The 25,607-nt window shown below is 35.8% G+C and overlaps 4 protein-coding genes and 1 non-coding gene across 7 annotated transcripts; 3 read left to right on the forward strand and 2 right to left on the reverse strand.

Moving 5' to 3' along the window:
* The first annotated feature begins 4,121 nt into the window (after positions 1 to 4,121).
* On the forward strand, positions 4,122 to 5,454 carry LOC110904097 (protein transport protein Sec61 subunit gamma). Its single transcript, XM_022149915.2, has 3 exons — positions 4,122 to 4,282; positions 4,369 to 4,486; positions 5,219 to 5,454. The coding sequence occupies exons 1-2, from the start codon at positions 4,189 to 4,191 to the stop codon at positions 4,482 to 4,484; spliced, it is 210 nt and encodes a 69-aa protein (XP_022005607.1). The 5' UTR covers positions 4,122 to 4,188; the 3' UTR covers positions 4,485 to 4,486; positions 5,219 to 5,454.
* Positions 5,455 to 5,544: 90 nt separating this feature from the next.
* LOC110904096 (pentatricopeptide repeat-containing protein At4g31070, mitochondrial) lies at positions 5,545 to 10,719 on the forward strand. Of its 3 annotated transcripts, none has more exons than XM_022149914.2 (3): positions 5,545 to 8,996; positions 9,618 to 10,156; positions 10,216 to 10,719. In XM_022149914.2, the coding sequence occupies exon 1, from the start codon at positions 6,916 to 6,918 to the stop codon at positions 8,704 to 8,706; it is 1,791 nt and encodes a 596-aa protein (XP_022005606.1). In that variant the 5' UTR covers positions 5,545 to 6,915; the 3' UTR covers positions 8,707 to 8,996; positions 9,618 to 10,156; positions 10,216 to 10,719. The 3 variants fall into 3 exon arrangements, with proteins under 3 accessions (XP_022005606.1, XP_022005605.1, XP_022005604.1); XM_022149913.2 differs by having other exon boundaries at positions 10,222 to 10,719; XM_022149912.2 differs by having other exon boundaries at positions 9,618 to 10,719.
* A 1,152-nt stretch (positions 10,720 to 11,871) lies between these two features.
* Positions 11,872 to 14,121, reverse strand: LOC110904095 (50S ribosomal protein L27, chloroplastic). The gene is made up of 4 exons (XM_022149911.2): positions 13,963 to 14,121; positions 13,590 to 13,884; positions 12,367 to 12,468; positions 11,872 to 12,275 (listed from the first exon to the last, which is right to left on the reverse strand). Exons 2-4 carry the CDS (start codon positions 13,878 to 13,880, stop codon positions 12,078 to 12,080), a joined length of 591 nt encoding a protein of 196 aa, XP_022005603.1. The 5' UTR covers positions 13,881 to 13,884; positions 13,963 to 14,121; the 3' UTR covers positions 11,872 to 12,077.
* An 8,146-nt stretch (positions 14,122 to 22,267) lies between these two features.
* Positions 22,268 to 23,182, forward strand: LOC110907508 (probable methyltransferase At1g27930). The gene has a single exon (XM_022152482.2). It carries the CDS (start codon positions 22,268 to 22,270, stop codon positions 23,111 to 23,113), a length of 846 nt encoding a protein of 281 aa, XP_022008174.1. The 3' UTR covers positions 23,114 to 23,182.
* Positions 23,183 to 23,849: 667 nt separating this feature from the next.
* On the reverse strand, positions 23,850 to 23,930 carry TRNAL-AAG. The gene has a single exon. It is a non-coding gene; the product is annotated as a tRNA-Leu (tRNA).
* Between the last annotated feature and the right edge of the window lie 1,677 nt (positions 23,931 to 25,607).

The following is a 25,607-nucleotide window of genomic DNA, read 5'->3' on the forward strand; positions in this document are numbered from 1 at the left end:
GGTGCCGTAAAATCCGCCCCTGGCCGTATTTTCCGGCCCTTCCTGGCGTTAATTGGGAACGTATCCAGTACTTGGAGCGGAAAATGAAGTGGGCAGAGCGGAAATTCCGCCCTACGCCGGAAATTACGGCCTATTACGGTTCTATGACGGTTTTTCACATTTTTGGACGATTCTAAAGGGAGGAGGTCATATTTTTTCATCTATTCTGGACCATTGGAGGCTAGGAGACATCAAGGAACAAGGAATACTCATTCACAAAGTGTTCTAACATCAAGATTTCTCCAATTGCAACCGAAATCGCAACATATCTTCATCAAACATGATCATGTGTGGCTAAAACCCTTGTGATCACAACCAAGGGCTAGGGTTTGTATGCCATTTAGTTCAATTTGAGTTGTTTATCTATGTTGGACATGAATTCATGGTGTTTGTTAGAGATCTATGACATTTGCCAAGTTTTTATGTGTTATTTCATGTGTTGATTGTTCCTAAACGTTGTTTTCTTGATTTCACTTCATCTATTTTGAGTTAATTGGTGTTTAATCATTGAATGTCAAGATATATGATTGAAGGTTATGTTAACATGTTTATATTTGATGGTGATCATTTTGTGATAGCCTAATTACATCGGTGTTCAATCGTTGTAAGCTTAGATACACAAGTATAGGTCTTTCAATACTCAATTCGCATATGATGTCACAAGATTATGTCTATATAATCTACCAAACCAGATTCGCAAACTTAAATTACTAATTGTGCTATCAAACTTGATACTTGGTTGTGCTCATTGTTATTTTATTGAATTTACAATTGTAGTTAATTCTAATTTCTTAAATCAAAACACAAATCCAATTTTAAGTTTTTACCATGTTTTGCAATCGACTGAGATCTTACACCAACCACTAGCTCTTCGTGGTTCGACACCCTATTTGCCACTACTAATTTAGGGTACTTAGGAGCATATAATCTTCTTATCTTTGATCGGTACTTCGACGTCGATCAGGCTATATATTAGATAGAGTTAAGTAATTGAGCTCAACTAATAAACTATATTTTTTTTAGTAAAAGGTATATATAACTTTTTTTTAGTAATAAACAAAATTGCAATTTACAGCAAAAGTGAACACTAATTAATAACTTCTAGTTTGATTTATTAAAATTTTATTTATGTTGGTTTACTTTAAACTCTTGATTATTACAATGCAGCGGTCAAACATAACATTAGAGAAGGTGATGGTTAGAATTTAAGTTGTCAAGTCAAATAGCAAATAATTAAAAACATTGAAGGAAGTTGAAAATGATAAATCAGTTACAAACATTGTTATCTTTATCTCCATCTTGATACAGTAAAATATAATAACCTGTCTTTTTATAAAATGGAATGTACTCGCCAGTATTTCTTGTTGATAAAATATTTTTCAAACGCGTTTCTGGTAACTTGATGTGAAGTTATTAGAAGCCAGCTATGGAACACTGAAGGCTTAAATAAAGTAGCTATAAGTTACCTGAATAAAAGAAGAAAATTATGTTTTTCAGCAATTAGGGTTTACCCATATAATTATATTATTAATGGAATATGGGATTTTAGCCCATTTGTTTAATATTAAAAAATTTGGTGTTCTACAAACTCTGAAATTATTTTCTAATTACGATCCTGATGAATTTTTCCGCTGCAAATTTAATAAACACCGATACCAATCAGGCTCGCGACACCCGCTCCCAGGGTGGGGCCGGGGGTTGCGACAAATGGTCGCACCCGGGCAGTATAAATATTTATTGGAAGCGCAAAACTCATTCGACCCGTTTGCTTATAGTAGCCCATCAATTCAATCACTAGATAGAATGTTGAACGCTCGCTTCCGAGCTACGATGACAATGAAGACCAAAATGTTGTCCACAAAACGCAAATTTTGGATGAAGATAGTGGTAAAGATAAAGAGGAATATAAAATGGAAGACGAAGACGAAGATGTTGGTGAAGCAAGTGAACCGAAAGGCAATGAAGGAAAGATGTAGCGTCAAAATTGGACGAAGAAACAAGAAAATGCATTAGCTAAGACATGGGTTCAGTGTTCTTTAAACAAGAAAAAAAGGTAATCAACAAAAATCGGACGGTTTTTTGAGAAAAATTCTCGAGCATTACAACGCGACGGTCGGCGCAAGTACCCAAACCATTCACCAAGTGTGTTCAAAATGGCTCCCTATGTTGAGGCAGTTCTTCAACGGCCTTTGGCATAAAGCAGTGTAATTTTTATTTTTTAACTTTAGAACTTTATATTTTCTATAACATTATTTTTGTTTAAATTCTTTAGTTTATATTTTTTATAATATGTAGGATCATATACGTGGTAGTGGGTGTGATGATATTGATGTGATGAAAAGGGCTTTAAGAGATTACAAATCAATATCCGAGTGGTTTTCATCATATTGAGGCATGGGAGGTGTGTAGAAAACATGACAAATGAGCCCCAATACCATTGTTGGGTGAAGATAGTAGTAGTTCGGGCCAAAAAAGAAAGTCGTCAGATTCAGGTAACTACCATGCGGGTACATCGGGGATAGAATTCACTAATTCTATACCTGACATAAACATAGACCCTCACCAACAAGACCACAAAAGAAAGATAAGAGAGCCGCAACAACGTCCGATAGCTCAACGGGTTTGTCCGAGAAGCTCGAACTATACACCCTTATGAAAGAAGCAAAACAAGCACAAACGATAAAGTTGGCGAATATAAGAAAGAAACATGAGGAAGACACCATAGCGTTAGTGGCGGAACAACACGAGACGGTGCAACAACTTTTGTATGATCGGGATATGGAGACGTTTACTAAGTCACATAACAATGCTTCACCCGAAATATTGTCGTTTATTCTAGCCCGAAAACACAAGATCGCGAAAAGATATAATTGGCCATTCAACTTCTAATTTTTAGTTTTATCGTTTAAGTTTTTATTTTAATTTAGTATACTGTCTTTTTTATTATAATTATAATGTAATTTTGTTCGTTAAAAAATATTTTAATTTATTGATGCATAGCACCCCCTTACACTCTAATGATACAGCGTCGTATCGTCGTAGATAAGGAAAAAAAAAAAAAAAAAAAAAAAAAACAAGTCAGCGGTCATTAATGTGGTTAGTGGAGAATTTAGCCAATGAGGCGATGCCAGCGAGGAAAGGATGACGAAACCCCCCTTCCACGTCCAACCTCCCAAAAAACCAAAAAGAAAAGGTGTATTGCAAAAAAGGTCTCTCACTATTATACATTAGCAGTTTCAGTCCTTCTATATTTAAATTTGTTGTTTTGTAGTGAAAAGGTAAATGAATCAAATAGACTAGCTAATGAAAAATATTCTTTAAAATTTTAATACTAGGCCTTGGTCTGGAAATTTATGTCACGAACCACTAAGACCACATGACTGTATAAAGTTTAACATGTTAGTATTTGGGTATGTGGGTTCGGGACATAAATGGGTCAACAAACGTGTCTAAACATGTTTAATCTAGTTTACATGTTTATGACACGCGTAACACCTTTAATTTGTCATGTTAGACATGTTAATATGTTGACACGATACATCTATTACCCATCTACAAAACAATGCAGTTTTATTAGTTTACGAAATAATTAAATACGTATTATAACTAAAAATGTATTGCAATTTTGCGGAAACTTTTATTTTATGTGTATCTTATTACTTTTTAATCTTATTAAACATGTCTTGTTATTGAAATGTTTATACTTAACCATGTTACATATTTCATCTCTTGTCATTCGTGTCATTGACCGCGTTACTTTTCACCGTGTTGAACATGTTGTGTCGTGTAATCTGCTTATTTAACATGTTTGTGTTAGTGTTTAAAGAAATGACACATTTAGTTAAGGTTTTCAGTTCATTTTCACTGGTCTTGTTAAATGTGTTTACACCATTTATTAATTTACTAATCACGTTTTTTACTACTTGATAATTCTCATACTCATTAAAAAAATAAAGAGGTTGAAGGTTGCAAACCCCTTGTTAAAGAAAAATTGAAAACCACATGTCTAGGGATGATAAATGTACATATTTGAACAATAAGGGTCAATACGTAACTGAGCGGATTGATTTTGTGTTCAACGCGTATAAGTGACCATCATCTGAAATGAAAAGCCCTAATTATTGTCTCTGCAGGCAGATCTGATTGATAATGGATGCTTTAGATTCAGTTTTCGAGCCATTGAGAGAGTTCTCAAAGGACAGCTACCGTCTAGTCAAGAGATGCCACAAGCCTGATCGTAAAGGTACAACAATCTACACGATTTCACTTTTAGTTTATTCGATTCAATTCCTGATCTTGATCTGTTGTTGTTGATCTGATTGTTTTCAGAATTCTCGAAGGTAGCGGTTCGTACGGCCATCGGTTTCGTGGTGATGGGATTTGTAGGGTTTTTTGTTAAGCTAATCTTCATCCCTATCAACAATATCATTGTGGGATCTGTGTAGAGGTATATTTACAAATGATTGATTTTGATTTGATAGTTGTTAATTATATAAATCGGCTTTTGTTAAGTGTCAACTTGATTAGTAACATAATTTACTTGTTTCAATAGAGGTAATATATAGTATATAGCTAGTAACATGATGTCTGTCTTTTATCACATATGTGTTACATATTTTCATAAGATCTCATGGTGTGGAGGGACATGAGTGTAATTGTGTAAAGTTGGTAGCTTTCTAAGGATTTTGATTGTAGAACTCAGGATCGTTTAGCAGGAAGGAATTACATAAGTATATTGATTGGGTCATAACATGGTAGATGTATTATATATTGTTCTGCATTTTATTGATTGGGTCATAACATATGTGATTTCTGTTGGCAATTGTCTTTCACCTAGAGTTATCTGGTTGCCCGGTTAAAGCGCACAAACTAGACGCTCGGGTTTTTATTTCGCATAAGAGGCATGAGTGGGTGTGTGTAGTTGTTTTCTAGTGAAGAAAATTGTTGCTTGCATATGATGTATTTGGAAGGAATAGTTTGGACATTGACTTGCAGTTTTATTGTGTATGACCACCTTGTGTTCCAAAATCCAAAGTGACATTTAAAGTTTTGTGTTCAGGTTCTTTGCTAGATTATGACATTTTAAATATCGTGTCTCTGCTATGTTGGATCGACAATGCTTCTTATACTGGTTTGGTTGACAACGTGCATTTAACAAGTGTAATTTTGGGCATTTCAGGTCATGCAAGTGTTAAGGAATGCATGGGCATGGAGGATGTGCAAAATCGTTTAAAAAGTGAAGCATGATGTATTGTAGGGAGCTTTTTTGGTTTTCTGTTCTAATAGAATGAGATTTGTTATTTGATACTTTAATGTTGAGAACTCATCTTAGTTTTTACATCTTGTGATCGTTCTTTTCACATGCGCTTGAATGTGCCTCATTGAATGATTGTATGTACCACATGCTTGATGTCATATAGTGACTCTATTGTTTTGCTAGATTGATTATTTCCCATCCTTATGTTTAATCACGCAAAGATAAATGATATAAGATTTAGGTGCTAGACCGCACAAACTAGCACCTAAATCTACTTTGTGTGTTTTCTATGGATACCCCCGGCACCTACTGTGGGTATTCGTTGTCTGGACCCATCCATGGGAAAAACCATTTTATCTCGTCATGTAACCTATCAAAGACGTAACCAATCCACTACAACAGCCCCAACCAACACCGCTGCTACTACTATCACCACCCCTACCGAAACAGCCACTTCCCAGCCTATAAAAACCGAAACAGTCCCCACCCCTATTGCAACTGCCCCTATAAACACCAAAACAGCCCCTGCCCAGCCTACTCAGCAACCTAATCACAAAGCCACCAACCCATTCCATCCCGCTACAGCCTACCAAACCGCCACCCCTTCCCTGCGACATCCAATGACCATCCGCTCACAAGCCAGCATTAAATCCAAACAACCTCTCTCATTCCTCGTTAACACTGCCCCGACTATCTCCCCCATGCCCAAATCTCCCCATATTGCACTTAACGACCCTAACTGGCACTCGGCTATGACCGATGAGTATCGAGCTTTAATAGAAAATGAAACATGGGAATTAGTGCCTCGACCGAAGGATGCCCATGTTATACGTTGCATGTAAATATCATGCTAACGGCTCGCTACAAAGCACGTCTTGTTGTTAATGGGAAATGCCAACAGGTAGACATGTTTGTTAATTGCTAACAATTTTTATCTGTCTCTCGTGTAAGCCTATATAGGCATGTTTGTTTATTGGGTTGTTCATGAATGAAAAATTATGAATTGAATCTGAATTCCTCTCAAGCTTCGTTCTCTTTTCTTTTGGCCAATGATTAACCGTTGAACTACATTACCAATACCACTCAGTCGGGCGAACACATGTTTGTGTGGAAAATATGGATCTTAACTGTGCTTGGCCTGCATAGCAGTGAATTCCACAAGTGTACTCATTGTAGTGATATCTACAGTCATCCTCGATAGGCGCCATTAAGTTTTACTGATTACACTACGTTATTGAGCACGACAAGCGAGTTGGAAAGGATGGCTTAACTCCCAAATTGTGAGGGCAGTCCACAGAAATCTGATTTGTTTAATCGTGATGTCTTAGCTCCATTAAATTAGGCTTGACCAATGGAATAATATATGGCTTACAAGCCCATACTGCATTCTAGAAGTTAATGGAAACTCACCCTGCTCGGGGTTATGTCCAAGGTCGACCCTTGACCGCCATGAGACCGTGCCGACCGTGCCGCTAGTAAGGGTTGGCCAATTTACCACTAGACCAAGAGTTCACAGGACGTTTTTATATATTTTTTTATTCCTTAATCTTCAATATAACATCAACTCAAGACTGAAATATTGAAGATACCAATCTCATGCAAAAGATTTGTTTGAGACAATGAGTATTCTGGTGAAGAGATTCACCTCAGTTGAATCAGATTCCAAACTTATCACAAATATCAAAGATTTGATCTTACAAAGACGACATGTTGAAGCTTTTCAACTCTACCGAAATCAACCCCATTTAACCTCCATTCTTCCTTCACTCATAAAAGCATGTTCGCTCTGTAAAACCCACTATGCCTTCGGTCTTCAGCTTCATTCTCACTCTCTCAAATTGGGCTTTCATTCAGAACTCATACTTTCAAACTCAATCATATCCTTCTACTGTAAACTTCACGATTTTAAGTCTGCCCACAAGGTGTTCGATGAAATGTCTCAAAGAGACTGTGTATCATGGAGTGCCATGATAAATCATTCAGCTCGAAACGGGTATTACGTGGAATCGTTGGAGATGTTTAAAGAGATGTATGAATGTAGGTTTGTAGCCAAACCGGAGTTGATTGCTAGTGTTCTTTCTGTAGCTGCTCGGTGTGGGGGTACAAGGGTGGGGAAAATGATTCATGCGCTTTCGGTTGTTGATGAGAGGTTTGTGAAGTCGGTGTTTCTATCGACTGCACTTGTGGACTTGTATTGGAGGTCTGGAGATTCGTTGTATGCGATCCGTGTTTTTGATGGAATGGTGAATAAAAATGAGTTTTCTTGGACTTCCATGATTGCGGGATATGTTGGAATCTGTGATTATTCGAAGGCTTTTGATTGTCTTCGACAAATGCAGTTGGCAGGCATTAAGCCTAATAGAGTGACACTAATTTCTGTTTTACCAGCATGTGTCGAGTCAAGAGCCATTAATCTTGGATACAGCATTCATGGGTATGCTTTTCGTCATGGGTGTGATTCGGATATACGGCTGTTATCATCTCTAGTTCACCTGTATTCGCAGCACGCTGATTCATTACCTCTTGCAAAACTAATATTTGAAACTATAACACAAAAGGACGTCGTGCTTTGGAGTTCCGTTATTGCAGGCTGCTCTCGGGATAAACAAAATGCTGAAAAGTCGATATCACTCTTTAACCGAATGCAAAAAGAGGGAATTCAGCCCAACGACGTAACCCTATTGGCGGTTCTCACCGCTTGTACTAGTATACCATCAATAAACCTTGGAAGTGGAATTCATAGCTATGTGCTAAAAGCAGGTTTTGATTCTGACTTGCCTGTTACAAACTCTCTTATCAGTATGTACTCAAAATGTGGCTCTTTGAAAGACTCACATCGCGTGTTTCAAGAAACGGGTACACCGGATCGTGTTTCTTGGAGTGCGCTTATTAGCGCGTACGGTGTCCATGGTTATGGCGAACAAGCTTTACAACTATTTACTGAAATGAAAGCAAAAGGAATAGAATATGATTCGATCACTATGCTTGCCGTTTTATCAGCATGTAACCATGCGGGGCTTGTTGAAGAAGGACATAAACTTTTTTCTGAAGTTGTGAAGGATGAAAATTTATTAGTAAATATGGAACACTATGCTTGCTATATTGATCTTCTTGGAAGGGCGGGAAAGATTGAATTAGCTAGTGAAGTATTGAGGACAATGCCTATGAAGCCTAGTCCCAAAATTATGAGCTCTTTGGTGTCGGCTTGTAAAACTCATGGAAGATTAGATGTTGCTGAAACTTTGTTAAGTCGGTTTATAGAATCGGAACCTGGTAATGCTGCTAACCATACGTTGTTGAGTATGATTTATGCTGAATCTGGTAAATGGTTTGATGTGGACGGGATTCAGAGGAATATGAAATCAAGGGGATTGAAAAAAATTTATGGGTTCAGTAGAGTTGAAAATTAAATAAGATTTGTCATGTAAGTATGTAACTAATGTATTTGCAAAAGTCATTTGGTTTCAAATACGTGCATGGTGCAAAAACTACCTCCTACCGACTGCAATTCGCTTTAGAGAGATGCTCGACGTCCCCAAACAAATGTCAGTATAAGCAATACATAAGAAGGCGTTACATGCAATCTTTTTGACCACGTAATGAAGGTTAATAACAACCAAGCAATCTTTTTTTCACGCTACCATCATCACCTGCTGTTGCAGATATCCGTGCCTCCTAACCAAGTGGCTGTTGAAGAGAGGTTAGATGTTTGATTAATCCTATATATAATATATGCTTTCCTTAGTTTTACTATTTCTTAGTAAACATGGACAAGTGCAGTTTATTGAGCTTAATAACTTCATTGAGCTAAATCAAGAGTTCAAGAGGATTCTAGATTTTTGAATAATCTGGTTGGTAGTCAGGTCAGGTAATATTAAAGATGGTAAAATGGGTTGGCATGTTGGGTCATGGGTCAAAAGTGGTAAATCTTAAGTTAACTCAAACCACGCCCCATAAACATAATTTTTTATCATGTTTTTGGAATTTTATAGATAAATAACGGAACTATGTTATCACAAAAATACTAGGTAGTCAAAAGCGAGGGCAGACTCAAAAGTGCATACCGAGACAAATTAAGCTTTGATAATAAAATAATTTAAAAATATGTAAGAAATATAATACTACTTCTGATATTATAAAAAACTAAACTTATTACTTATAATTATCCAAAATTCAACCCTTTACCTTAGAAGTTTCAATTTATCTTTGATGTTTTGTGCCTCTTTTTAGTTGGTTATTTTGCTAGGTTTATACCCTTTCTTTAAAAGTTTATTGATCATAAGCATTGGTCCATTATTGACCCTTATAATCAATTCAGCAGATGTGCAGTGTTCTTTAGGAACTAATGTAGTCAAAGGAAAAATGGATGGTTAATTCGAATGCTATAAAAAAAAGTCAGCAGTGGAGATGGAGTCAATTTGATGGTCAATGATCTAATTGGAATAATGATGTATGCTACTGTTGGAATACGAGTCTAATGCATGAAGTTAAAGTCTAGGTCATCAATTTGGATGTTATTGTATGTTGCCATGCCATCGATCCAGATAGTAGAATTTGCTTCCATGTCACTGATCCATAGTGTGTTTATTGGGAGTTTCAACTCTTCAAATGAAAGAAAGTGAGACGGTTGCAGATTCTCTGTCGATAGTCATGAAGAACGCTAATAAAAAAGAGCTTATGGTGAGGACGTTTCCGATCAATTGGTGGTGGAAAAAGTTCTTCGAAGTCTTCCTCCTCGTTGGGATCATGTCGTTACTGAAATCGAAGAATCAAAAGGTCTATCAAGGGTGTCTTTGATCAACTAATGTGTCATGACCCACAAGAGAACCGATAAAGTTGCTTGTAGAGTCCCTATGTCAGGTAACAACACATTTCCGATGAGCATAATTACATAACAAGGTCTAGTAATATTGTTTTAGCTGCAGTAAATGAGGAATCACTATTATGGCATCTTCGTTTCGGACGTCTTCATGAGCATAGTTTGAAGAAACTAAGTGACAAAGGGTTGGTCGCTGGTTTACCGAAGATAGCGTCTTGGTCGGTGTGTGAAGGTTGCGTGATGGGGAAACAAACTTGTTGGCCATTCACTCGACATGCATGGTGAACATCTAAAGTCTTGGAGTTGGTACACTGATACGATTTACGAACCCAAACAATCTAGTTCCTGCTCCACATCAGTTTCGGACCCCACCTTTTGACCCGGGACCAAGTCAGTTTTAATTTAGGAAGTGCGGGGTAACCGACGAAGTCAGAAAGTGGGGACAAATGTTCCCAACATATCTTAGTTTTAAGTATTGATGTTTTATGTTATTTTTCTCCGTCTTGTTTTTATCGAAGTTGTTAAAGTTATTGGAGATTTACCCATCTCGAACAAGGTTTTCCTTTGTAATCTTTTTAGTGAAGTTAATTTCAGTTTCAGTTTCTATCAGTGGTTCCATTGCCGGGAAATGATGGCACCTTCCACCCGGAGCACCACCGACCCCGATCCCATCGCTGCCCAATTTGCAGCCATTGGCGCCCTCCTTGAAGCTATGGAATCTCTTAAGGATGACATATAGCATCCTTGAAAGCACACTCTTTCTCAGAAAACAAAATCTCGTAGCGATTCCGGCCGATTTGATGATGGCGACACCTCATGGAGGAATCACCATAATTTCTCCCTACAATAAATCGATTTTCCTACCTTTAGTGGCGGGGATCCTTGTGGGTGGTTCTTAAAAGCTGAGAAATATTTTCGGATGACAGACGGAGCCTCGATGCCCTTGGAAGGGGATGCTTTGGATCTGTTTTCGTGGCTTTCTAGGGTCACTTGACCCGTTCAATGAAATTACCCATTTGACCCGTTATATATATATATTATATATACACACAACAATTTACAATGTGGTAGTCGTCTAATGTTAGTTTAACTAAGAGGCTGTTTGTTTACCTTTTAATGAGATTCTTAATGGTTCAGACCTCTTCCTAGTTTAGCATTTAATGGTTTAGACTGTTTGTTTCACGAGCAGATGTCTGAATGGTTCAGACATTTGCCTCTGAATGGTTAAGATTTATACAGAGTCTGAATGGTTAAGACCTCTAATCTGAATTGGTCAGACATTTGTCTCTGAACGGTTAAGCATTATACAGGATCTTAATGGTTCAGACTTTCTTACTGGTTCAGCATTTAATGGTTCAGACCTCTTACTCGTTCAGCACTTACTGGTGGTAGTCGTCTAATGTTAGTTTAACTAAGGCTTTTTTTTTCTTTTGTTTTGGACTTCAGAATTTTAGCTTTATTCATATGATCAGTGTTTAATAGGGGTAGAATTAACGTGGTATACAATTAATTATATTAAAATCACATAATTGTAAGTGGTATTTAAAATTTTAATACTCGTCTAATGATTATAATTGTTAACCATTCTAGGTATTCTTATTATATTTTGGAAAAAGTTTTGTGTCTAGGCTGTCGGCGAAAGTTACAAGTTAACTGTATAGACGAAATGGTTAGAAGAAAGCAGTATAGGTTTTCAACTTTCAGAAAAGATTAATGGTTTCTCATTTTCATACCCTCTAGATTTAGAGTATTTAGATAGTTTTCAGTCACCATAAAAAGCTACAACAAACCACAAATTTATCGTTTACATGTAGGCGTATAAAGATACATAACTTAACATGCCAAGCTTTGCTTCAAGGTAGAAGAATTTCAGTACTTACAGGCAACATCTTGACAAAACATACCAAAAATAAGTGATGCTTGCGAAATATGAAAGAATCCAATATTCAACAGTACTGGGAATCAGCAATCAGGGTTTTCAACAGCCGTTTCGGTGACATCAGTGGCTGAAGCCAACACCAACAGAGGCTCAGCAACACCGCCTTCCCTGAGCTCCTTTCGTGCTTTTCGGCGTTCACGTTGTAACCTGAACGATTCTCTCTTCCTGTTTCTATAACTGTTTGGGTTTTCCGGCTGCACTTCACGTGGGTAAACACTCACCTGTTGTTTTGTATCCATTTAAAAAAACGTCAAATCAAAGTGATTATAACTTATAACAGTTAATCTTCGTGTTTCAGATATTAAAATTCACCTTTTTCCTGTCCGGTCCAAACTTCTCGAATTTGACCAATCCATCAATAAGAGAAAAGATGGTGTGATCTTTACCAATGCCTACATTCTTACCTGGATGTACCTGTAAATTTTGACAAGAAATCAAAAGTCTGAAACTATTGTTTTATGTTTACAAATACATAGCTAACGTGTGATACAAAGGTCTACAAAGATTAACTTAAGCTAGTTTAAACTCACTTTGATGAAAAAACGATAAGCTACTGCTAGTAACAAATGAGCAGTATAGTAACACGTCTCATATCAGTTTTACTACATTAAAGCTCGAAGCAAATCGAGATGACTCGCACAGGCACAGAACGTGCAAATTAATGACATAAAAAATCTTGATTACCGACCACCAAGGCGCCAAATGACGTATGATTTGCTTAATTCCCCATTTCTAAACATCTAATACAGTGCACCAAATTCAAGTTGCCAGAAGGCCCATAACTAAACACTTCAGAACACATACTGTAATGTGCAACTAGATCCAATTATCCAAACAGTCAATTGAACCAACTATGATAGGCTTATAGCCACATAACTTGTTTATAATTCAGTGTTTGATGTAACTTGTAAGAAATTACAAAATATTATCATAGTCACATATGGAAACCTGATTCAGTTTAACATAAGCCAGACTAATCATAGTTGTTTATGGCGAATAGAGACAAATAGCGATAAGGTACCTATATGCTACATAACGAATAGCGATAAATAGCAGGCACTATTTATAAAAAAAATTATATGTATATTATATCAAAATACCCTGGTATATACGCTATTTTACATGTATATTTAACAAAAACCTAAAATCCAGCTATTTTGTAGCCATATTTAATAGCTATTTCATATTTAAAAAAAATAAAAAAATAAACTGAAATCCCGCTATTATGGCTACATACCCTGTAGCGACTCCGCCCTATACGCTACGCTATTCTCTATGGCGACCGCTATTGACAACTATGAGACTAATTCAATCAAATGACAAATTAACCACATAGTTATGAACGAAAATGAGAAATTTAATAAAACTAAGTTTTACACACTGAAATTCCACATTTGTTCCAATAATTCTAATGAAAGTGCAAACTTTATTCAGCAGTTCTGTGCTTTTTTACAGATGTATAATGAATCTAGGGCTTAATTCTAAACTAATTTCACACAATTGCAAAGTAATTTAAGTAATCAAAGCTGAAATACCTTGGTTCCTCGTTGTCGAATGATGATAGCACCAGGCTTGGCAACCTGGTCACCGTAAATCTTAACACCGAGCCTCTGACCTCGTGAATCACGACCGTTCTTGGTACTTCCAGCTCCTTTTTTGTGCGCATTCTGTATCGTTAACGGGGTTTTCACCGGCAGTAAGAATGAAACCTTACGGGCCGTAGGAACAGATCCAAATTCTCCTTTTAAGAAAGAAGATGATGAGCTTGAACCAAACGAGAGGCCTTTGAAAGCCCCAATCAAATTGAAACTAACAGCTGTCGCCATAATTCTGCAAAACAAATGTTGTTTTAAGATGCAATTACTGGTAGAGCAAGTTAGGGTTAGGGTTAGGGTTTGGTGTTCTTACTGGGCGAAAATGAAGAATGTTTGTCTTCAATGGAGGAGGAGTGGGGAAGATGAAGCTGTTGCTACAAGTAGTGTGAAGGTTATGTTGTATCTTATCCTTTATGTATGTGCGTTCATCAACATCAACGTATTTTCGTGGATAAATTCCCTGATCTTGCCACGTTTGCTGTGTAAGATTAAATATATTACGTATTAATATTTAATCTATAGCCATCATAATCATTTACATTATAGAGATCAAAATATATTAGAACCTATTATTTAATTAGTTGGTAATTGTTGATGGACCATATTACCCTTAGTAACTAATTAGGTTTCCTCCTGGGTGCTTATATAAGGAGAGTTATGTGGAGGTTTAAGGGTTACTCAGTTTCACAATTCACAGACCCCATAAGCCATAACATCATCACGAAACCTCCTCTCCATAACCGATACCCCTTTTCGGTTCTCTAAGTCCCCATCATCAGTCAGCACCCTAAGGAGGAACCAGATCAAGATGACAGGCATGTCGAACTCTATTACTGGATTCTCCTCTGCACTATCTGCTGTGACAGGTATGATTTGTATTGTTTTCCTTCATGCACAGAACTGAACCAACATGTGGTATCAGAGCATATGTTGATTAGTCAGTTCTGTTTTCGTATCCATAATTCTGGGATTGAAACTTGGAAAACGGAATTTTTCTTTAAAAAAACCGTATGACCTTAACAGCCGGTTTCGAGTCATAAGAATCGACTCGAAATCATGATTTCGATGAAAAGATTAATTGTTTTGTTCACCGAATTAACTGGATTATAATTTTTAGCCGAAATCTGTTTAGTAAAACTATTAAAATTCAGGTTTCGGGTTCCAGAATTTTATTTTTTATGATTAGGGTTCATCATGTTCATGTGAAAATTCGAAAATTCTGTTATGATTTGGAATAATTTAGGATTAATGGGTGTTTTTCCATGATTGATCTAATTCTATCTTTTAATTTTTATTCGAAACTGTTATTAGATAAACAGTTATTATTTTCGAAATATGTTGATAAAATTAGATCACTTTAAAACAGGAAATAATATCCCATAATCCCTTAGATTTCGAATTTTCAGTTATGTCATCACAATTAACAGCTGTAACAGGAAGTTTCGAGAACATGAGGTTGCTACTCGCAACCATGAGGTTGCTACTCGAGACCACGAGGTTGCTACTCGCAACCATGAGGTTGCTACTCGCAACCATGAGGTTGCTACTCGCAACCATGAGGTTGCTACTCGCAACCATAACGTCATTAGTCGAGACCATGAGGTTGCTACTCGCAACCATAACGTCATGACTCGCAACCATGAGGTTGCTACTCGCAACCATAACGTCATCACTCGCAACCATGAGGTTGCGACTCGCAACCATAACGTGAGTAGTCGAAACCGTAGTTGCGACTCGCAACCATAACGTCATTAGTCGAAATCGTGGTTGCGACTCGAAATCTCATTATTTTAAGCTGTTTAAATGTGAACTAAGGAAAAAAATTTTTTCGGGGCTCCGCCCCGAACCCCGGGCGGGGGCACGCTGTCCCCCGCAACCCCCAGCGAACTCACCGCGGAGTTCGATCCGCGCTAACGGGTGGTTTGCTATTAAATTATTGGTTTTTGTAATTATTTAGTTAATTAATGAGGATCAAATAATGTTTTACAGAAACCAAAATGGCTTTACTTGAATGAGCTTCTGATGCATCATTTCTGGCCAAAGCTGACTTGATGCATCTACTTATCATCCAAGTATTACGAAAAGCTATGTTGTGTGTGCATCATAAGCATGAATGTCTTTATTTCTGGCCAAAGCTGATCTAATTCATTCATAGATGGCATATTCAACAAGTGCATAACTAAAGTGTTTGTCTCAATTTCTGGCCAAAGCTGATTTGTTACAACCACTTTGCACATATGCTTAAATGATTACACTTCTGGCCAAAGCTGTTTTGTCTTCGTTTAAGTAGAATTTTAAGTAGTCTATTATTTTGATGTTAGTAATAGACGTATCACAACCTCTTCACATAATGATCCTTATATTAATGATCCTCAATTAATTTTTGTGATCATTTTGTCTGCCTTATTCTTAGTACCCATAATTTTACTCACTATAATTTTTCTTCTATAAATCTATATCTCATCCACTCTAATTCCTAAGCCTAAAATGTTTTGCTTTATTTAAAGTTTCTATAAGAATTAGCTCTTAAATTAAATCCTTGATTATCTCTTAAGACACGATAACCTTATTGCTCTCTTCTGATAAGGCACTACAGAAGAAAAGTAGAGCATGATGATTAGGATAAATCGAACATGATGTCTCTTATGATAATCAAGAACTCTCTAACATAATTGCTATCACTAAAGTTATTCCAGATTAAGTTTTTCCTAAGACTAGTCTATAATTGTGGAACAATTACAAGAACTCCTAAGGTGCATGTCTTTATTTAACTAATTATAAATTATATGGTTAAGTGGTATATGTGAATATATTATAATGTACAATACCATGACCCGTAAAGTTAAGGGCTTACGCATGGAAATAAGTACATTTTCCAGTACATTACATACTAAGTTTTATTTCTTCATTTGTACAATTTGATGCATTATAAATCAGCTATAACACTCAAAAGTACCAAAGTATAACGAGTGTGTTGATAAGCAACATATGTACATAGAAATAAATGTTTGAAACTGGAAAATAAGATGTTATTCACCTTACAACCACTAAAACCTTAAGAGAGGATTGTTCTAAAGTCCATAGACAAATTACAAGTGTTAATCCCAACGTTAAGGTTCTTCAAGGGAAAATCTCACTGCATAATTATGTCATTAGACTAGGCATAAGCAACGAGACTATCCATTATTCTAAAGAACAGTTGGATAAATTAATTAGATAGAAACTTACTAATGATATTTAAGTCTGATAATTTTAATATTCCAATTAACACATGATTAGTTGACTCTAGTTCCATACGTTTCCTTACCAGAACTCGACAAATAACTAACATGAGAGTTAGTGACAAAATTAAATGTTAAGACTATAAGAACCATAATGAACAGTCTTCCAACAACGCTTTTCGATACCTTATATATTCTGGAGATTAATCAGAATACAGTATCATAATTAAGCAATGTTATGAAGGTTGTGAGGTTTGCATAGTCAACATAAAGTCACACTTATCCTAAACTCTCCTCTTATTTGTTCTAAATATCTGGATAGAAACATTACCAAGATGTAACTAGATGATACCTTATTTTTCACAACCTTTGTCATCATGCTAACGAGAATTTGACAAAAGGAAAATGAGACTTATAAATTTCATCCATTAGAACCAAAATTCATGAGAAATCATGACGTGGTTAATGAGGATGATTATTCATCTAATCTCATTTTAAGTGATTTTAAATCATGACGTTACAGCCCTAAATATTATTTGGCTTAAGGAATAAGTATGGGTCCATCATAAGTCATTCATTGACATTCGTGGAACTTATTCCAAATGGAATATTCAGACATAATTTATTTATCATTTAAAAGACTATTAACTTGTATCTAAATTTTGTCGCATATGGCCTACGGTCTTAGAAGAACTCTATTCATATATGTAGTTAATCAGATTTCTATTAAATATGTCCTTCAAGTTTCTTATGATATCTGGACATTAAAGAAATCAAATAAAGTCTAACATATATGTGATAGGTTCCCACGTCACGTAGCTCATTGAAACTTCTCTTGTAGCATTCTAGAGATATTAAAGATCAGTGGGAGCATTAAGTGTCTTAATAATAACTTGCAAAAGTTGCAAGAGGTGGGGAAGAGTGTCATTAAATTCACACCTCTTGTACAAGACATCGCTCCATCACGACACTGTTCAATCAAACCTTATCTCTTTAAATCTAATGCTACTCTTACAAAAGTTTCATTGTTGCTTAATTGTGGGCGCACTTAGATTTCTTACCTAAACTAACATAATCCTCAACAAGAGAAACTACAACGACTAATGTCATTAATTTGTTTTCTCTATTAGAATTTGTCGGTCGTTAAGTATTGACCCTAAGCATGCTGAGTTCCTAAAGATTTCTAAGGTTAGTGGGAGCAGTCAAAGTCCTTATTATGACTTGCAAGGAATACAAGAGGCGGGGGGAAGAGTGTCGTTAAATTCACTCCGAATTTAACTCCGATTACACCTCTTGTACACTATACTGCACCAACTCTTACAAACTTAGAATGAAAATGATAGCAACCTAACCAAGGGCTAATCCAGATTAAGTAGAAACTTCTAATGAACCCAATAATCAACTCAGGAGGTCATCTAGGTTTAAAAGCCTACTAACTTTGATGATTACACAACCTCCCTAATTGAAGTTGAAATGGATTTTGGAAATGTTTACTGATCCTATCTCTTCTAATTAAGCCATCAGTGTCAGTCAATCTTCTAAATGGAATAAAACAGTTTTTCTAGTAAAACTGATTTTATGTGTTCGTGTAACGTTTGGGTTTTGATTGAATTACCTAAGAGTGTTCATAAATAAATCAAATCCTGATATAAGCGTTAAGACACTAAGAAGCATGATTGATTGTCAAAGGTTATACTTAGGAAGAGATAAATTATCAAAGTTTTCTTTGAGGATCATCACTGTTCTAGTAGATTATAATAGTTTTAAGCTACATTAGATGAACATTAAAACGATTTTCCCTAATAAATGGCTGACACATTTACATGTTCATTAGATAACAACCTAAAGTTTCAAACTGAAGGTTAAAGAACACTTTGTTTGTAAGCCAATAATATCCATGTATGGGTTAATGCAAACATCATCATGTGATGAAAAGCTAACGTAATTATTTTCATCAAGAATCAAGTGGATTAATGTACCTACCTCAAGATGAGTGGGAGCAACTAAAATAAACTTGTCTATATAGATGACATTCTTTGACAAGCATATGTTACATAAGTCAAAGCATTGTTAACACAAACTTTGATATAATAAAACTCAGAGATATCTCTTACGTGATTGATATCATAACATACTGAGATAGACCCAATGGGATATTAGTTTCGTTCCATAAGTTTAACATTAAATGGGTCCTTACATATGTAACAATCAATATTGCTCTCCTTTAGAGGACAATAGGATAAATGAGATTATTTATTTATGCTTCATTAATTAGAAGCCTTATGTAAGTTTAAGTCTATACTCGTTTAGATATTACTCATATTGCAACACACTAGATATGTCTAGATTAATGTGTAGCATCTAATGGAGTATTACAATATCTTTAAAAGAAACGAGAGACTACAATTTAAAGAAGAAGTGAGAATTAAAACCAGTTTATTACTTTAACTTTGAGATATTCAAAGATTATAAAATGCAGTTTCGGGTATATCTTTATGTCAGCAGACAAAACCTATTTCATGGAGGAGTCATAATGCACTGATATTAACAACCTAAGTTATAACGACATAACATGGTCACTAAATGTTGTTGGAAATTTAATCAGTGGACTCATAAGTTTATTAACTCCATATAATGTTTTGAAGAATTAGTGTGATAAAGTCAGCCACCATAACTCCTTGAACAGTAACAGTTCAAGAGGTGCTGCATTAAGTTTCGATACGCAATTAATTATTCGTTTATGAACGAATTGAGGAAACTAAGTTTTGTATCGAATACATTCATGATATGCTTAAGGATCCTATAACTGAAGGGCTATTACCCATAAGTCTTATTAAGAGAGCTCATAGACGGGTATTAATTAATGGCCATGCGCAACCGCATATCGTACTATGAATGACTAAGTATTAGTTAATTTTCCTCAAGTTTGATTTTGTATGTCTGTTAGAATATGTTCAACCGGTATAATGGCATATAGACAAATAAAAGTTACAAATCAAACAAAGGGCTTACGCGTATTTTGATCATGATGATTAGGTTTTAAATTAAGGCTATAGTATGATTAATGGGGGTCCTGAGTCGCATAATGATTCAACGGCTGTATTTTTCTGCTATAGTACTTGTTTAAGGCTAAAATGAGTGTTAACTCCTGATCAGGCTTATCTAATACTCATAGTAAATGATTACTCGGCTAAGTGGGAGAATGTAAGATTAAATATATTACGTATTAATATTTAATCTATAGCCATCATAATCATTTACATTATAGAGATCAAAATATATTAGAACCTATTATTTAATTAGTTGGTAATTGTTGATGGACCATATTACCCTTAGTAACTAATTAGGTTTCCTCCTGGGTGCTTATATAAGGAGAGTTATGTGGAGGTTTAAGGGTTACTCAGTTTCACAATTCACAGACCCCATAAGCCATAACATCATCACGAAACCTCCTCTCCATAACCGATACCCCTTTTCGGTTCTCTAAGTCCCCATCATCAGTCAGCACCCTAAGGAGGAACCAGATCAAGATGACAGGCATGTCGAACTCTATTACTGGATTCTCCTCTGCACTATCTGCTGTGACAGGTATGATTTGTATTGTTTTCCTTCATGCACAGAACTGAACCAACATGCTGCTCTACGGTAACTATGGAAGACCGTCTTATACCGGATACCTATTAGAGGGTGTTTGGTTATGGACATTTGAAGGGTGTTTGGGTAATGGATACCTTTCAGAGGGTGTTTGGTTATGGATATTTGAAGGGGGTTTGGGTATGAATAATGAGTAAATTACCTAAAGAAATTACGGATTCTGTCTTTTATATTTACTAGTTTTTAACATGTTATATCCTTTAGACCTAATCTAATAAAGTTTTTTGGTTGACGATAATTAGATCCCTCACAAACTACATATGATTTCAAAACTTCTTTGAACAATGCTTGTGAACAAATGTGTTTTTTTAACAAGACGTTGCCTCACATTTTGAGGACCCATCTCTTCTAGTTCCTTAATACAACTTTAAAAGATCATGGTGAAGTGAATTCTTCAACTATGCTTTTTCATGTTTAATACTTTGATAACCTTATTACTAACGAATTCACCGATACTAACCAGTCATTACATTATGATCGAACCAAGATCTAAATCATTTTTCTAGTTACTTGAAAATGATAAGATTTTGGTTTCCCCTCTTTAAACAAATCTTGCATTATGAAATCAACGTCGTGCGCTAAATTTTAAGCAAAATCTAGGAAATCTACAAAAAAATTAACCATGTCATAAGCATACTTTCTCCATGATGAATCATGAGAGAAAACAAGTTTGAGTTACTATCTATGAATAAAAGAGAAGCAAACAGTCAGGGGTATAAGGAAGTTCCATTATTACATTTTACTCAACAAACATAAGCATATTTTCAAAGCATATGCTTTGAGCAATTCTTTACTAAAACATAACAGAAACAAGAACGTAGAACGTGTATACCTGATAATCCTGATATTACAGACATAGAGGTAAACATGTTCCTAACTGATTGAGTTTTCATTTAGGGTGTATAGTTAAGTTGGATAAGGTGATCGTGAAGATCACGATTTAGAGAGGGGGGGGGGGACGAATTGGTGTTGATGTTGATGATTGTGTAACCTTTAAATGCTCTCTACTAATCTCTTTATATACATGCAAAGGAAACCGTATGTTTATCTAGCAGGGTAATTACATCCATTGAATAATTACCGTATCATATATATAATACGAATATATTCTTACATATATGCGTACATTCCCCTAACGTGACCAATCTCTTTGCTAAATCTCCCTTTGTTATGATGGATTTACATAAATTTTCGACGACAAAAGTATGATTTAGGTACGTGGAATGAGGACAACAATGAATAGAAGGTGGGAACATAGATCCAAGACACATAAATGGATCATGAGTGATACAGAGGTTGAAAATAGACATGGAAATTAGAATAAAACACCCTCATGTGTGACAATTTTTCCCTACATACAAACACTCGATTCACTCCAAGGACCTAACATGTTACACAAGAGTATGAATATAACTTTTGGACAAAATGACCAAACCCAAACCCACACTCACACTTCTAAGCTCCAACACACTCACTATCAATCTTTGTAATTTTCATAATTGTAAAGTTGTCACTTCTAAGCTCCAACACACTCACTATCAATCTTTGTAATTTTCATAATTGTAAAGTTGTTAATCGTATAAATTATTTTCTACATATGTTGATACAAAAAAATACAATAACAAATCACGATTGGGGGTAATATAATCAATCTTATATATTACTCAATCAAACCCTAATTAACCTCACCTCTCCCACTTCTTACACAACAACACCAATCAATCGTAACTCTTCCTTAAAACAATGAGAAATCGCATCATCATCTCCGAGAAACCACTATTCTTCACCATCCTCATCGTCGTCATAATCACCGGCGGCCTCACCATCACCAGCCTCCACCGCACCGGCGGCACAAACCCCACTTCCATCCTCTGCACATTCGTCAACTCCCACTCCCAACCCAACCCCAAACAACCCCCCACCACCCACATCTCCGCCATCCTCCACTACGCCACCACCCGCACCACCGCCCAACAAACCCTCCCGGAAATCAAAGTCGCCGTCGACGTCCTCCAAACCCTAGCCCCATGCAACCTCCTAGTTTTCGGGATCGGTCACGAATCCGTCATGTGGGCCTCACTTAATCCACGTGGCACTACTTTATTCCTCGAAGATGATCTTAACTCAGTCCATAAAACCCTAAACGACGCGCCTTCTCTGCGCGTGCACCACATATCCTACGACACTCAGTTATCTGATGCTGACTATCTTTTAACCTCGTACAAAACATCCCCAAAGTGTCTCCCTACACAAGTGTACCTTAAAGGGAACACACGGTGCAAGTTAGCGTTGAGCAACTTACCCGAAGAGGTGTATAAGAGGGAATGGGATGCGATTATTATCGATGGGCCGAAGGGGTATTATGGTGAGGCACCAGGGAGGATGATGGCGATATTTTCGGCTGCAGTGATGGCTAGACGGAGAGAAAGAGGGGGGGATACACATGTGTTTGTGCATGATGTTAATAGGAAGGTGGAGAAGGAGTATGCGGAAGAGTTTTTGTGTAAGAATTATTTGGTCACGGCTGAGAATAGGCTATGGCATTTTAGAATACCGCCTTCGGCGAAAGAGAGTCCAACATTTTGTTAGTGTTTGTGTATTTTTGTTTTGTGTTTAGGTGTTGTTTAATGATGAAATAAAGGTTGTAGTTTTGTGTTTGTTATATGAGAAAGAAAAATGATGGTTTAAGTTGGTTAAGATAAGTTTGAAATTTTGTAGGATTGTTTGATGTGTAGGTAAAGACAGTGGCGAGCCTAGAATTTTTTTATGGAGAGGTCGTTTCTAAACATGTGACTTGAATTGGGGTTGGGGTTACTCTTCGTGTTTAAAGCCGGAAATTGGATACTCAGATAACAGCAACAATTTTGTTATTCAACCAAACATGTGACTTAAGGTATATGTGTATATGTAATTGGGGTTGCAAACGATTATACATTAGAGTTGTTTGAAATCACAATCGTTTGAAAAAATTGTCCTAATTGAATCTAAACATAACCTCTTGGATCTATTTTTGACCCTAAAAAAATCCCATAGCCTTCATCTCCGGCATAACGTTTGGATTTTTTGATTGAAAATAAGGTTGTTTCGCGTCTTCCAAATAGACCAACATGTCAAAAACATCACATTTTGAGAAACTCTTTAATTGTCTTTTAGCCAAACTCTTAAACTAAACGAGGTGAAGCTAGAACTCATTTTGAGATAGTCTACCTAATTGTATCAAGTATTGTATGAATATAGACGTTACATGGTGGTGGTAAGTTAAAAGAAATGAAGAAAGGAAAAAATGATGTGAGCTGGTAAAGCGTTTGATTAAAAAAGCAATATTTGTCGAGAGTGGGATTTGAACCCACGCCCTTTCGGACCAGAACCTTAATCTGGCGCCTTAGACCAACTCGGCCATCTCGACTTGATAACTTTTTTCTCTCATCGTAATATATTAACGTAGAACCAAAACCAGTTTAAACCTCACTGTTATCTAACTTTATCACTGCTTTTGTTCTAGGAACCATATATTATAATTAATTCATATAGGGATCAAAAACATTTTACATTGTATTTGCTATTTGCATTAACAGTGGCAGTACCTTTTTATTGGTCGGGCAGTCGCATTGTAGTATTTACTTATACGAACTGTGTATTCGCTACCTTTTTTTTCGGTTGATGTACTAATCCTATAACGATTTGAACTTGCTAAATGATAAGCTAGGCGTTTTTATCAATCAAAATATTTGTTTTAAGTTTTTCTTATGCATGTAACGAACAAACAAATTCCCACCCAAACTATAAAATAATACGTCTCTACATCAGATTAAATAATTTATTACATAGAAATGGTAAGAAAAAATTACACCGTTGGTCCTTGTGGTTTCTGTCAAATTTCAATGTCGGGTACTAATAGTTTTTTTGTTTTAAAAACAGGTATTAACATTCTAATTTGTCACAATGTTTAATACTAAGACCAAACATTGTCACAATGTTAAGTACTATGTCCAAAGTTTGTTAATTTTTTTTGTTAAGTCTTGCTAAAATGACTAAAATGCCCTTTCATAACTAGAGATGATATTTTTCAATTAATTATATTTGACCAAAATAATTTAAAGTAATGTCTTCTGTTTTATTTATATTTTTTTATAAAATTAAATGGATTTGAAGTTTGAGTTTATAAATAGTATACTAGTAAAATAAACTTTTTACCCATGGCATTATAGCCTAGTGGTATCTTGGTGGTGAGATAAGGCCTATGACCATTAGGTCATGGGTTCGATTCCCACAAAGGGGTTTTTCCCAGATTTATTGGGTTTCCTCCTGAATTGGTGTATAGGCATTATATTGCCTAGTGGAGATGGATATGATCGGGTGGTTCTGCTGGTGGCACGATAATACTCCAGTGGTCCGTCAGTGATCCAAATTTGCCGTTCAAAAAAAAAAAGTAAAATAAACTTTTTAAGTTAATCCAAACAATAAACCAGGCTTTTATTTATACTAGAATTAAAAATATAACGGATCGGGAGGATAATGGGAATTTCGAAGTTAAACGGGTAGCGGATAAGCATAATTTGCAGTTTATACGTGACACAAATGAGTTGATAGTTTTGATTATGAAAGTGATAAACATTAACGAAAAAAACGAGTTAAACAGACAAATTTTGCTGATTCGATATGGTCGGAATCCGACGACTTTGCCGCAGAAGACCCCCTGATAGGCGGGTTTTCTTTTTGTTTGATTTAACAAGTTTGGTTATTTAATACATATAGTCCCTGCGGCTTCTAAGTTTTACAAAATGACTAAAATCTTTAATTATTAAAGGGCATTTTAGTCATTTTAGTAAAATTTAACAAAAAAGTTAACAAGGTTTGGCTTTAATACTCAATATTGTGACAAATTAGAACGTTAGATACTGAAATTTGGCAGAAACCACAAGGACCAACGGTGTACTTTTTTCAAATGGTAATAAAGTAGTTAAATAAGATAAAAGCATTAAAGAAAGAACAAAACCTAGATAATATAAAATTATTTTTATTAGGTTTTGTTAAAGTAACGAGTTAATGTCAACCCGTGCGTTTATTAATTTAAGGGTATTAT

This window comes from Helianthus annuus, chromosome 14 (genome assembly GCF_002127325.2).
Source record: "Helianthus annuus cultivar XRQ/B chromosome 14, HanXRQr2.0-SUNRISE, whole genome shotgun sequence".
In the NCBI taxonomy this organism is placed as follows: domain Eukaryota; kingdom Viridiplantae; phylum Streptophyta; class Magnoliopsida; order Asterales; family Asteraceae; genus Helianthus; species Helianthus annuus.

What these genes read in the sequence shown, in the direction of transcription:
- LOC110904097 (XM_022149915.2), top strand. Translation starts at nt 4,189, where the DNA reads ATGGATGCTTTAGATTCAGTTTTCGAGCCATTGAGAGAGTTCTCAAAG. An exon ending in CCACAAGCCTGATCGTAAAG is followed by an intron (nt 4,283 to 4,368) that starts GTACAACAATCT and finishes GATTGTTTTCAG; the next exon opens with AATTCTCGAAGGTAGCGGTT.
- LOC110904096 (XM_022149912.2), top strand. Translation starts at nt 6,916, where the DNA reads ATGAGTATTCTGGTGAAGAGATTCACCTCAGTTGAATCAGATTCCAAA.
- LOC110904095 (XM_022149911.2), bottom strand. Translation starts at nt 13,880, where the DNA reads ATGGCGACAGCTGTTAGTTTCAATTTGATTGGGGCTTTCAAAGGCCTC. An exon ending in TTCGACAACGAGGAACCAAG is followed by an intron (nt 12,469 to 13,589) that starts GTATTTCAGCTT and finishes CAAAATTTACAG; the next exon opens with GTACATCCAGGTAAGAATGT. An exon ending in TTGGACCGGACAGGAAAAAG is followed by an intron (nt 12,276 to 12,366) that starts GTGAATTTTAAT and finishes ACAAAACAACAG; the next exon opens with GTGAGTGTTTACCCACGTGA.
- LOC110907508 (XM_022152482.2), top strand. Translation starts at nt 22,268, where the DNA reads ATGAGAAATCGCATCATCATCTCCGAGAAACCACTATTCTTCACCATC.